The 14,335-nt window shown below is 36.0% G+C and overlaps 1 protein-coding gene across 5 annotated transcripts in view; it reads right to left on the bottom strand.

Moving 5' to 3' along the window:
* Nucleotides 1-14,335, bottom strand: part of TTLL7 (tubulin tyrosine ligase like 7) — a 153,769-nt gene that overhangs the window by 20,502 nt on the left and 118,932 nt on the right. For 3 of the 5 annotated variants that reach the window (XR_008715833.1, XM_055585343.1, XM_055585342.1), the window contains 2 exons: nt 8,314-8,474; nt 1,041-1,214 (listed from right to left, as the gene is read on the bottom strand). The exons of 1 other annotated variant lie outside the window; for it this stretch is intronic. Coding sequence is in view for 3 of the 4 variants with exons in the window: in XM_055585343.1 (XP_055441318.1) it covers nt 1,041-1,214; nt 8,314-8,474 (335 nt within the window). In the remaining variant the exon portion in view is untranslated. The remainder of the gene's footprint in view (nt 1-1,040; nt 1,215-8,313; nt 8,475-14,335) is intronic. One more of the 5 variants, XM_055585344.1, reaches the window with a different exon arrangement.

The raw sequence follows: 14,335 nt of genomic DNA, 5'->3' as shown, positions 1-14,335 counted from the left end.
GAGGAGCCTGATGGGCTACCGTCCAAAGGGTGGCAAAGAGTCGGACACGACTGAAATGACTCAGCACGCTCCTGCATTGGTAGGTGGTATGGTTGCCACTGAGCCACCAGGGAAGCCATTCAATTGTTACCAGATCCTATTATCTTTTGACTATCATTTAGTTTTTCAAAATCATGGTTTATACTTTTCTCTCTTAATAATACTACAAAAACTTACACATACTAAAAGTCACATGAAAGTGAAAGTGTTAGTCTCTCAGTCATGTCCAACTCTTTGAGATCTCATGCTAGGCTCCTCTCTCCATGGAATTCTCCAGGCAAGAATGCTGGTGTGGGTTGCCGTGCCCTTCTCCAGGGAATTTTCCCTACCCAAGGATCAAACCTGGTCTCCTGCATTGTGGGCAGATTCTTTACCATCTGAGCCAAGACATTTGTCTTTAATTCTAATGGGAAATAACGATTGTCTTGAGAAGTGCTAAAATGTACTTCTTGTTTACTCTGTGTATCTTTGCAGTAAACAATATCTTCATATTTTTAGAAAACTACCTATTTTAACTGGACAATATTTATAAACGTCCAATTTTTAAATGGATCTTAAAATCCACCTCCCACAGATCTATTTGGTGATAAAGGGAATAGTAGAGCCATACTGAACATTAAAAATGAAACTAAAGACATCTTCTCAACTATATTAGGATAGAGGAAAAAGACAAAATATAACTGCTGAGGGAAAAATTAAATTTATTACCATTTTGTATGCTCTTACTTGGCTTTTGAAAAAAAAGTATGTTAAGTTACATAATATCATTTCCATGTTGGTTATTTTTGAAACCTTCAGGTTTGTGATTGTTGTTCTTGTTCAGTCTTTTAAAGGTAAAGATTGTTCAAGTTAAAAGAATCTTGTAGATAGTAGCAAGTATAAATTTTTAGTCTTTAGCTTTTCTCTAGCCATCTAGATAAAAAGAGACTTTCACTTTCAAAGTATGTTGCAGCATTACTTTATATAAAGCACACAGGATCTAGGAAATGTAAAACAAGTACCTGGAATTACCCCAATCAGTACCAATGCCTGAGAGTGATCCTCTTGAGTCACTTGCATATTTGTAAACCACTAGCAGGCACTGTTTACAAAGCTCGACCAGGCGCTGGCAACATTGAAGCTGCAAAGGAGTCACCACTTCCGGGCTTTTATTGAAAATACTCTCCCAAGAGGATCTGTTGGCATGGAAACAGATATGACCTCATGTGGCTGTTAAAAATGGCAACCAATAATATCACTTACCTAGCAACAAACCAATAAAGAAAAAGTATAAATGGCCTCACATATATGAAATGACTACAGATGGTTAAAGTTATCTAGTAAATATGCAAATTAAAGGTAATCTTTATGTTAAAAAAATACAGCACAGAATTCCTATCTTTAAAGATTTAACTGATGCCAGCTCTGAGTAGCTAACAGGATGGTTTCCCAACAGCTCCTAAAAACTGAGTTACTTTACATTGAAGGAATTGTAAAACACTGAACTAATTTCTCAAAACTTAGGTATTCTAGAAATACAGATTTTCTGGGAAGCTATATTTATTTTTATATTAATGATGATTCCACAGATTAAAAGGTCACTGTAACTTAATTTGTGATCTCTCTGAACCAACAAAATTTAGATTAATCCCATGATTATGACCACCGCTTTCAAAACATGTTCATATGTAATTATGTCCATGATATTCCTAGAGCACACGCTCTGTACTGTAGAAGTAATGAATCTCAACAAGTGCTGCCCTGTCACAGTTCCAAAGGCAGTGTCCTTCAGCACACTCAGCTTAGCACACAGCACGCGGTAGTACACAGTGCCTTGGTAAACTTGAGTGAGCGCACGTGTGTGTGTGTGTCCGTGTGCGTGTGTGTGTGTGTACACATATATATGTGTTCACAATTCCTAAGTTGACTGTTATGACCCAAATGAGAAAACATGTTACTACCCCCCCCAGCATCAGAAAAGAGAGAGAGAGACTGATTTCCTTAGTGTAACTGAAACTCCTTTCAAGCTTCAAGGGGAAAGTTTGCTTTGAGACTTGGTAATGGTTCAAGTCTCATTTTACATAAACCAATTCACTTAATCCTCAGAGAAAGAAAAGACTAGATTTTAAGAAAGAAAAAATATATTAAGAAAAATATTTTTCTGAAGAACTGCATTTCCCAATGGGAAATTCAAAGACTCCATTTTCAATCTTCTGTGGATATTTGATATCTTTGGAATTTTTTAAAAATGCTGTAGGAACTCATAAAGGTATTTTTTAGTAGAAAGTCTATTGTTTATTTTTTCAGGAGAAACATGGTCCCAAAAAGACAGCATGTCATCAGTGAATGACATATTTTCTTAAAGGGAATAAGATTCAAATTAAGTAGACTGAAAGAAATAAACTTTCTTCTATGTTCTGAGATGTTCAGGGCTAATTATATAATACAGTTTTTATTATTTAAAAGGGATTAAATGTTATTTTCATTCAAGAAACAGTAATATGTTAGTTAACTCTAAATTTTTATTTTATTACTAAATGTAAGAAAAACTAGATATGACATACATGTCTATATATCTATATTTGTATATATATACACATATATGTCACCAATTTACTTTATGTGATCAAGAAAAATATTGGAGAATGCCAATTAATAAGGGAACTTGTTTATGTCTTGGCCTAGCAAGTCTTACATGACTGGGTTCAGAGAAATTACAGTTTCATATGAATGTAAATACACAAAGAAAATGTTCTGACTCTTGACTGAGCACTTTTACATTCTCTTCCCTGGGGTTCTAGTTATTTCCATAAAAGCCTACCTCCATCACCACCCTCTCTTCTGAATAAGAATATATTTCTATTTTAATACTTTGGAGCCATTTGATTAGATTCACTATCAGATCACTTACATCATGGTAATTTTTGTTTTCCTGACTTGAAGTAAGAAAAGAACAAACAAAATGGAAGAAAGACAAATGAGCTTCTTTTATCAATATAACACCTTAATTTGACATAACATTCTGAGTAATATGTGAGTTATAATATGGGCAGCTTTGGCTTTTCATTCTGTCATTGTTTCTTAAAAACTGAAAATAAACATGACAAGGTTCTCTACCGAATTTTGCTGTGTATGTTCACTACCACTGACCAAAGGCTACATTCTACACTATTAATCCATATTTAAGTGTCAGAATGCCAGAGTCACTCATAAATAAAAAAGAAAATGACCAGGACTTGCTTTGCTTGGCACTAGGCTAATGGTACCCCTCTGCAGAAAAGAAACCTATTCTTCTTGTGTTTAAGAACTGTGTCCCCAATCTCCTAACCTGCCACCTGGCACAGCTGAGTAATGTGAAATCCCTCTAGAACACTACAGTATCTCAATTTTCAATACTAACACAAAAAATTTGAAGTAAGTGAAAGGATGGAGAATAATTTATGACACTAATGCCTTTATCAAAGAACTCAGGGTCTTATCTGCCTGCTTTCTGAATCGAAATTCCAAGGAAATGGGAGGACCAAAATCCACGAATTCAGAAAGGAAAATTAAATGGTTAAAAAGTTCTCTCTGGCACTCCTGAATCCTCAGAGAAATATTAAAAGTAACAACTTCAAATGACATCTTAAAATAATATAACAATAAGATACAGAATACTGAATAACCTCCTGGTAACAAAGGGGAATCATTAATGAAATCCAGAAACTTGAAAAGCCACATATTAGCCAGTAATCCAATAATTTTCACCACCTTTTTCATGAAAAATATTTAATAAAGCAGCTATCTAAAAAAAAAACAACAAACAATTCATTTCTTTTTCCTCTGGAGCCCTAATGAATGATCGAGGATCCCAAAGTTAAGTAGCAAAAAGAAGAAAGTAAAAAAAAAACAAAAAACTGGACATCACCAACTGGATATCAGCTCAGAAAGATTAATGAGCTGAAAAATACTAACAACACAACATCCAACTAAAGTGATAGAGGACGGTAACAGTCACATCATTTTATTAATAAGTAGCATATATGATATGCATACATTTTCACATAGGCATATAATTCAGCCTAGAAGCAGACCCTTGCCTTAGAATATTCCTTACAATTTCTTCCCCCAAGATTGTTAAAAAATAAAACAAATAAAAATAGAAAGCATTTCTATGATGAATTTCCATAAGAAAATGTCTTTGACTAAACAGTCTAAACTAGATTCTTTTCTCTAAGGTTTACACACCAGGATTTTGAGTGAAGATGGGGTTTTTCCAAATAATACATTCCTTCTCCCATAAGGCCCCTGCCTCCTCTTCTTCCTCCTCCTGCAAGTCTAAGCTGCAATGTTACTTCCCTTGGACACCTCTTGTGAGCTCTATGGCCCAAGTTTAAGTCCCATAGCACCCAGGCTTGCCCTATCTCAGTAAAATGTGGTGGATAATTTTATTTATGAAAATTCCAAGAGCTATTCCCTTGGAGAGGACACAGTCATAATGTGGAGCATCATTCTGAATAGCACTCCCAGGCTGCTTGTGATTAAAAGAGTCCCTGGGCATGGGCTTCAGCAGCCTGAAAGAGCAAGAGAAAAGGGTGAGCATGTTTTCTATTCAGTGCATCAGCAAAACCCCTGGGCCAACTGTCAGAAAACCAATGACAAACATCCACATTATTTGATGTTTTGAGATGTGGACAGGGAATGGTTTATTCATTTTGATTTATTATTGGGAGTTGAGACAGGCAGTGGCAGGAATCAAGGTGGTTCAGAGTTATTTGGATTATATTTTTTCCAAGAGTTTTATACCTAACTGTGAAAGCTGCACCTTTTATTAAAATCATTCCTTTAGAACTAAGCTTAGAGTAGATTTTTTACCTAGACCGCTAGGTTGTTAGATCAAAGGTTAAAGTATACATTGACTGGACATGATTCAAAGAAAAAGTAGAACTATCCTGGATTCAAAGTGCCAACCAAACACACACACAGAATTATCTGACTTCATTAAATTAAGGAACCCGAGGAATGTCACTTGTAAAGGTATAAAATGAAATCTGGTATAAAACTCATCTCTACAAACCACCAAGTTTTTAAAGAAATGGTTAGAGAGAGGAGGTCAAATCCGATGCAGAGCTATTCCTGCTCCATCTGCTCAGTTTGATGGGTTGAGGATTTGGCTAGTGCTTACAGGGCTTGCAACACAGCAAGCTTGGCAACCACTGGCAATGCTGCTTTGAGAAGCATGAATAAAGCAGAGAGTTAAGAACTTGGACTCTTGACTCACACAACCTGAGTTTAAATGCAAGCTCACTATGAAAATTTGGGCAAGTTATATACTTTATGCTTCAATTTTTTCATCTATACAATGAGAATAATAATAATAGTTTACTAAAAATATTATAGTGCAATTCTAAAAATATTTAATATATAAAACAGTATCAGACATTTAGTAATCCTTCAAAAAATGTTATTTACTTTCATTATCATTACCAGTAGTAATAGACACCACCAGAGAAATGTGAGTGGAGTACTGTTCCAGGTACAAGAAGAAAGGATTCTGAATGGAGTCGAAGTAAATTACCAAAATAGAGTCGCCAGCACCCATTTCAATAGCTGACTATCTCACTGTCTTCCATTTGTGAAGAGAAGCTGAAATTCATGTTCAACATTCCAACCAATGGATCAACAAACAGAAAGAAAAATCTCTATGATTTAAGATAAGAGAAATTCTGTAGATAGTCAGCAACTAAGGGTCATGGCTGCTGCCGCTGCTGCTAAGTCGCTTCAGTCATGTCTGACTCTGTGCGACCCCATAAACGGCAGCCCACCAGGCTCCCCCGTCCCTGGGGTTCTCCAGGCAAGAACACTGGAGTGGGTTGCCATTTCCTTCTCCAATGCATGAAAGTGAAAAGTGAAAGTGAAGTCACTCAGTCGTGTCCGACTCTTCACAACCCCATGGGCTGCAGCCCACCAGGCTCCTCTGTCCATGGGATTTGCCAGGCAAGAGTACTGGAGTGGGGTGCCATCGCCTTCTCCAAGGGTCATGGAGTACAGTTCAAATGTTTTATTTAAGTCTCAGTAGAAATAATTTATAGCCAAGACTATTCTCAGATTTCATCACCATCCAGAGCACCTTATGGATTCTCCCTGCTGGTGAATGATAGCTGAGGAAAATTATGGTGGTGAGAATAAGTCTACAAATGGTATAAATGATTCAGTACTAGATGATTTGAATATTTAAACAGAGGACATTCAGATCATTTCAGACTAGAAAGGCTGTTAAGGTTTTACCCAAAAAAGACATAGTCTGGGTCTTTACATGGGATTCATATAATGGAGAGGAGATTGGATAAATGGGTTTGTAGAAGGCAGTCCAATCAGATACTCATTGACATTAATAGTTGGAAGAAAGAAAAAAGAAAAATTTTAAGATATTTGAAAAATAATCAATTTGTTTGGGGGGAGGCGGATTCATTTTGATATTTGGCAAAACTAATACAATTATGTAAAGTTTAAAAATAAAATAAAATTAAAAAAAAAGTAGGAGAGTAATGAGAGAGACGAAAGGAAAAATAATAAGAGATTTAGCATATTAGAGAGTCTTGTATCTTTAAATAAGAAATCTAGACATTAACAATAAATGAAGGAAATGATTAGATTTTAGGAAATTACTGTGACATTAGGATGGATAAGGGAAACAAAAAACTAGAGGCAAAAATGCCTAGGAATCTATCAATTTCACTTAGCCTTTCTCCCTTAAAGGCTCATTATATCTGAAATCCTACAATACTTTGTGTCTCTTTCATAATCATGACTTTTCATGTATCTTATTTTGTCTATTAGAGACAGCAGAGTTTATTGATTAACAGAATGAAGACTGGGGCCAGGCTGCCTGAGTTCAAATCTCAGTCGCACTAGGTCCTTAGTACCTATATGTGCCTCAGTTTCTTTATCTCTAAAATGAAGATAATCATAAAACCTGCTTCAAAGAGATGTTATGTGGATTAAATCAATTAGTACATGCACAGTGCTTAGAACAATGCCTGGCACATAATAAGTGGTATGCTGCGTTGCTTCAGTCATGTCCGACTCTGTGCGACCCCAAAGACGGCAGCCCACCAGGCTCCCCCGTCCCTGGGATTCTCCAGGCAAGAACGCTGGAGTGGGTTGCCATTTCCTTCTCCAAGGCATGAAAGTGAAAAGTGAAAGTGAAGTCACTCAGTTGTGTCCGACTCTTCGCGACCCCATGGACTGCAGCCTACTGGGCTCCTCTGTCCATGGGATTTTCCAGGCAAGAGTACTGGAGTAGGGTGCCATTGCCTTCTCCGAATAAGTGGTATAGCATTAGCTATTATCGTTTTTAAGTCTCTTGAGGGCAGTGTTAGTCACTCAGTCATGTCCGACTCTTTGTGACCCCATGCACTGTAGCCTATCAGGCTCCTCTGTCCATGGGATTCTCCAGGCAAGAATACTGCAGTGGGTTGCCATTTCCTTCTCCAGGGGATCTTCCCAACCCAGAGATCGAACCTAGATCTCCCGCACTGCTGGCAGATTCCTTACTGTTTGAGCTACCCCTGGAAGCCTCTTGAGGGCAGGGACTGTATCAAATTCAGCACTATATCTACAAAAGTATTTAAATTATCAAGTAAATACTAGAAAACTGTTAGGAACAATGAAGAACAATCTTGAATTAAATAATTGAGAACTGTTAAGAAAAATGAAAAATAATCTACAGTAGCTACAGTGGGGATGTGATAGAAAAACTAACAAGATTAGCCCATGGCTGAAAAGACAATGAAGGAGAAAAAGGACATGGATGCCCCTGAGATACCAAACCTGTATGACTGGGAGAGTAATAATGGGATTTTGGGAAGTCCAGAAGGGAAGCCATTTACAAATAAAAGGGAGGTAGGGAATGCTTGGCTTTAGATACCTTGAGGACGAAATGACAGTGAGTCACAACAGCTTTGACAGGACTGAAAGTCTGGAAAGGAGCAGGAGTGTAGCCATGCTTTTGGAAGATGGTTACATAAAGGAAACAGCAGAAGAACCATAAGGATACTGATGTAATTGAGTTTTTTCATTGGGAATACTTTCTCTCCATTGAATTCAAATTAGTGGTATTGTGTTCACAACCACCATCTCATCTACATCAGCTTAAATATTATAAATTATAGTTAAGCACTGAAACTTATATGCAGTTACTAAACCACATTTTAAGAGAGTAAAGAAATTCAGCCATTTGATTGGGCTATCTTTATAATTAAATAGTAAAAGATTAAAAAGAATGAAAGTAATAGAAAATAACTTAAAACTTACCCTGAATCACAAAAACAGTTCCACAGACCTTGGCCATGACTCCAGAGTAAGCGATTAAAAACTCGGTTGAAAATCCTATACAAATTCACTTCCTCAACATCAGGTACCTTCCAGATACGTGGAAGAACTGTGCGGACACTTGTTTTTACTATGTCCAAAACCTAGTGCAAAAACCAAAATATTTAAAAATCTAGGTGTATAGGTATGTGTCTAAAATTCAAAGATGAATATATTTAATTCAAATATGACTACACACACACATACTGACTCACTTATTCACTAAAAGACAGCACAGAATGAAAAGTCCAGAAATAGATCCAGTATTTATGAAACTTTGATATATGACATAAGTGGCAAGTCTGACCATTAGAGTAAGAAGACATTAAATTTAAAAATTAAATTTAAGTTAAATTTAAAGTAAATCAATAAACAGATTTTTTTAAATAGTAATATTCTTGAAAAAATAGCTGAAGCTGAAATCATTACTTTACTCAGTCCACAAAAATCAACTCTACAGTGATTAGGGCTTGAAGTTTGAAAAATAAGCCATTAAATATCTTAGTGGGAAGTATAAGTGAATATCTTTTATCATGGGTTAGAAAAAGATTACTTAAATAACAAAAAAGTATAGAATATAAAATATTAACAGATTTTGATTATACTAAAATTAAGAACTCTGGACATCAAAAGATATCTTAAAGGCAATAAAAGATCAAGTTACAAGCTAGGAAAATACATTCAAAACATATACATCTAACCAAATAATAGTATCAGGAATATATAATGAATGCCTAACCAATTGTTAATATACACACCAACAAATTAACAGAAAAAAATGGACAAAAATACATAAGTCACAAAAGAAGAAAAATATGCCCAGTAAACATAAAGAATAAAAATTGAGAGTATAATTAGATATCATTTTCTATCCATTTAATTGACAAAAATTAAAAGTCTGACAATACCAAGTATTGGAGAAATATGGATCTATAGTATCTCAAACAAAACTGGCAGGAGTACAAACCAGAAAATATTAGCTGGGCATTAACTCCTAAAGTTGAAAATGTATATATCCTATGACCCAGCAAGTTTATTCCTAAGAGAAAATCTCTCATAGGTTAAAAGCAAGAGCATGTACAAGAATGTTCATACAACTGGTCATAACTGTAGACACCTGAAGAAAACCTAACCCTCCATCAGTGAGAAAGTGAATAAATAAATAGTCATAGGCTCATTCCCTTAAGACTTTTATACAGCAGTTGAATGAAATAAAAGGGCACATAACATAGAGCATCTTAATTATTATAGGTTAAGTTTTTACAAAATACATACCAGTCAATACATACAAGGTGAAACTTTTTATATAAGAGAAATAGTTAAATTTTTAAAATACTTATGAGGAATACACATAGATATAATAAAATCATATTAAAAAAAGGAGGGGGGGACTGAGGAATACCAAATTCCAGAAAATGGCTACCTGAGACATGAAGGGCCAGGGGGATAGGAAGGGAGTCATTTGATAAGATCATAGGTTATTGCCAAAATCCTTAATTTGGGTGTTGGGTTCACAAATGGTACAGTAACTTAAGAACACTATTTAATAAAAGCAGGCCATATATGGACCAGTAATGAGAGAGTATCACAAAACAATGGCTAGGATTAATCTAATTCTACACAACTAAAATCCTGCTGCTGCTAGATATTCTAAAAAAGTATAAATCCCAGAAAGCTACTTTGTCTAGTTTGACATATTTAATATTTTTTCAATTCACAAATTTCCAATGAAATGTTTTCTTAAAAAGTAAATATCACAAATATAGTATCCTAATTTCAATCCACCAAAGTAAATTTTTCATTTATTTTATTCATCTAATATAAGGAACTGACTGTAAATATGACAGTAAAAGATGAAAAAAGAACAACTTTCAAACATAAAGGCTGAGAGAAGATACGATTTTTTCCCATAGGCACAAATGTATAAGAGAATTGGAAGCAGATAGAAGAATTTAATTTGTTTCTCTTTAAAACAGCCATATTTAAAGAAGTGATATTAGTTCTCTCTGATGAAGGCAAATTTAGAATCAACATATGTTTAAAAATCAATTTAGGAAAAAATATCTCCAAATAACATTTTATTTATAGAAGAATATCAACTACAGCTTCTCACACTAGTTGTGTAAACACCACAGTGCCGTCCCTGCTTCAGCTTCTTTTACTGTGAAGTGGGAACAGTATGTAAACGGCAAAGGGATCAGGGGTGTGTGGGTTGAAGGGGAGAAGAATGAGGAAAGATAATGCCATCTGTAATAAAGCAGCTTGTGAAAAAAATTGTCCCAGAAAACCTTGTTATTACAGATAATGAAACCTTAATTATGAAGAGGGATTTTAAATTTTTAATATGAATTATTCACAATAATACTGATAAAATATGCACATCAGACATTAATTCACACCTTTTTTTTTTTTACAATTGCAGTTGAGCTAATAGTTTAACCTCTTATATTTTTAATGTGGAAAACAGGACTTATGATTGATGTGATACAAGAATCAATACTAGCAGTAAATGGTGAATTTTAATCAATGCTCTTCTCAATTTTTCTTCCTCCTTTCTATGTATTAGTGAGTAATAATTCACCCAAAAGTCATAATGCAGGAAGAATTTTAAAAAGTAGCAAAGATAATCCATAAACTGGTTTTAAGAATAAATATGAGTTCTATATAATAAATGAAATTAAAGTGTTAAAAAATGTTAACTATCTTCATTTTGTATTCTATTATTAATTATTCAACTTTAAAGTAACAGAAGCCTTCCCCACTAGCTCAGTGGTAAAAGAATCTGCCTGCAATGCAGGAGACATAGGAAATGATAGGAAATGCAAGTTTGATCCCTGGGTGGAGAAGATCCGCTAGAGCAGGACAAAGCAACCCACTTGAGTATTCTTGCCAGGAAAATTCCATGGACAGAGGAGCCTGGCAGGCTATAGTCTATGGGGTCACAAAGAGTTGGACACTATTGAAGTGGCTAAGCACCCATGCACACAAAGTGACATAGCATTTGAGATGCTAGGTATTTCATTTCTTTCTGAATATGTGCACAGTGAAATGCATATGATGCCTAAGAGCCAAAGAGGAGGGTGAATCGCATGTACAGGCTGCTTGATCCGTGCCAGGTATGGCCCTAGAAGATCACTTAGAGGAGACTCTCTTGGCCACTACTCTGTTTATGTTTTATTCTTAATTTTGATGGAATTTTAAAGCATGATGGCCTAATATACTAGCCTTGCTGTTATTATTTGTTGTTTTAGTTAATAAGTCTTCAATTCTTTTGTGACCCCACGGACTATAGCTTACCAGGCTCTTCGGTCCATGGGATTTCCCAGGCAAGAATACTGGAACGGGTTGCCATTTCCTTCTTCAGGGGATCTTCCTGACCCAGGGATCAAACCCGCATCTCCTGCATTGGCAGGTGGATTCTTTATCACTGAACCACCTGGGAAGCCAAAACACATGGCTAAAAGCAGCAACTTCAGAAAGTGGTCAGAGAGTTAGGGGTGGGGAATGCAGCTGCTGCACTCCTAATGTTTCCTCCAACATGAAGATGGATAGGCCTTCGGGCCTCTTGCTGCCAGCAAACATCACTGCCTGAGGGGTGATTTCCCTGACTGTGGGACTAGCATGGTCTGGGCAACCCACAAATTTGTTTCTTCTTTGCCAGAGTGCCTACTGGAAAGATACATTCTCTTTTGCTTCCTTTGGCTTTCAACTTCAAGCTCTGGTCCTGGAGAAAGGAGTGCTTTAGAGAGACCTGTAATTTGGAAACCATAAGAGAATAAAAACCAAGGGATCAAGAGCCCAAACCCTTCATCTCTCCTCTGAGTCTTCATATAGACTCTCCACTGCCTGTGTTCACCTGGTGAATTTCCATGTTTTACCTCAAACATTACTTCTTCAGGGAGACCTTTACCTGTCACTAAATACCTTATGGTCCCTTAATGCCCAATTCTTCTACTATTAATAATTATCTCACTTTATTTTAATTTCCTGTGAGTTAATGGAGATTGTCAGCTACATAAAAAAAAGAATTATACCTACCAGGTCCCCAAGGCTCAAGACAGGTCTAGCACTTAGTAGGTGTTTGTCTTAGTGAAAATGCTCCCTGCAAGGAACTGAAACCTATGTCCACAAGGTAAAAATCAGAGCTAACACTTATTGAGGGCTTACAATGGACAAAGCACTGTTCTAATCACTTTTACAGATAGCAATTCATTTAATACTCAAAATAAAAACATTGAGATAGATATGACTTGTCCATAATTTCTTTCAAAAATCTTGAGGCTAGATTCCACAATCATAAACATTATATTTCTACAGGAAAACATGTGAATACTCAAAGCAAGAGACAAACAAAAATAACTTCCTGTCATGTTATTGTCACTGAAAGAGTTCAGGTGGGTTAGATTTTGCTACCTAATAGTTTTGAAAAATGTTTTAGTTTTGAAAGTGTTTGGATCTCATTTTATAGGTGAGAAAATTCAGGCATAGAAAAGATAAGTAACTTACCCAAGATCACACAATTAGGTAATGGATAGCATTGTAGCTGCACCCTTGTTCTTAACCACTACCCAGCAATACTTCATAATTAATTTGATCTGTCCAGGGGACAACAGCAAAATCAGAAGATAATCAAACTGTCTCTGCTTAGATTCAGATTCACCTTCAGTCAAGCAATACTTGAGAAGATGGGTGGAGTCACTGTGTACATACTAGGCTATGCAGGCGTGCCCTCCAGCAGAGCCATGGAATCCATCAGGGACCAGTTTGCTTAAAAAGCCACACAGATGGGGAGACAATGCCTGCACCTCTAGCAAAACACCAACTGAATACTTTTAGGAAGGCAGAAAACAGGCAAGAAATCAGACTGGAATGAGGTAAATTAGTGTCAGTACTATTTGCAATGCTATTTGGTTTTCTGGGTGCTTTGGGGTTAGAAGCAAATGGATGGAAGATGAATAATTTGTGAAACACAAAAACAAGTGGCCAGCAAGGTGCCCTTTGTGTTTATCTGTGGACTCAAGTGAGGCTAACTTATAGAATATGGTATCCGTTTCCTGACATTGTGACTTTTAAAAGCATCATGATCCAACATTAAGCTCTCCAAGGGAAAAAATAAATGGGAGATTCAGTCAATGAAAGCATTAATAAAATGAAAAGGTATGTCTTTTCCATATGAAATATAGCTCATTTGAAAGCATAAAGCACACAGACAAATTCATATTTTGCAAGTACATACAGATGTTGAATGACAAACTGCTCCATATGGCTGAACAGTTGGTCCTAAATTAAAATAATGGCATGAGGTGAGGGAGGTTTAGAAATAACATTAAAATCACTACATGCTGCACTAATGATGCATGCAGCAGCCAAGGCTATAGGGTAAAGGCATCTTTGCTGATGCAAAATGAACGGCCTGTACAGCATCCGTGTGAGCCCAAGTGAAAAAGAGATAGAAAATAAGAACATCAGAGGGATGGTATGGGGAGGGAGGAGGGAGGAGGGTTCAGGATAGGGAACACATGTATACCTGTGGCAGATTCATTTCGATATATGGCAAAACCAATACAATATTGTAAAGTTAAATAAAATAAAATTAAAAAAAAAGAACATCAAAATCCATGCAGAAGCAGCTACTGTAGGTATTTTTAAAACTGTTATTTAGAGAAGAAATACTTGATAAACAAGGATTTCTTAGAATCCTAAAATAAATGTAAGTATAATACAACCTTTTTACCACTACTTGATATCAGAGAAAAAGCTCTTCAGAAAATTTGGCATTCTTCACCACCCACCATCACTGTCATATTTTCATACTTCAGGTATAGTCCTTACAACTGCATTCTTGGGAGAAGGCTACATTACGCTAGTGTGAAGTTACCACAACATGACATTAAGTAAGATTAGCTGATTCAGTTTTCACCTAGTGAGGATTATTTTCAGTAGTTTAGTCCCACATCATTGACCT

This window comes from Bubalus kerabau, chromosome 6 (genome assembly GCF_029407905.1).
Source record: "Bubalus kerabau isolate K-KA32 ecotype Philippines breed swamp buffalo chromosome 6, PCC_UOA_SB_1v2, whole genome shotgun sequence".
In the NCBI taxonomy this organism is placed as follows: domain Eukaryota; kingdom Metazoa; phylum Chordata; class Mammalia; order Artiodactyla; family Bovidae; genus Bubalus; species Bubalus kerabau.
Note: the sequence above shows the minus strand (reverse complement) of the source record. Positions and strands in the feature narration are given on the sequence as shown.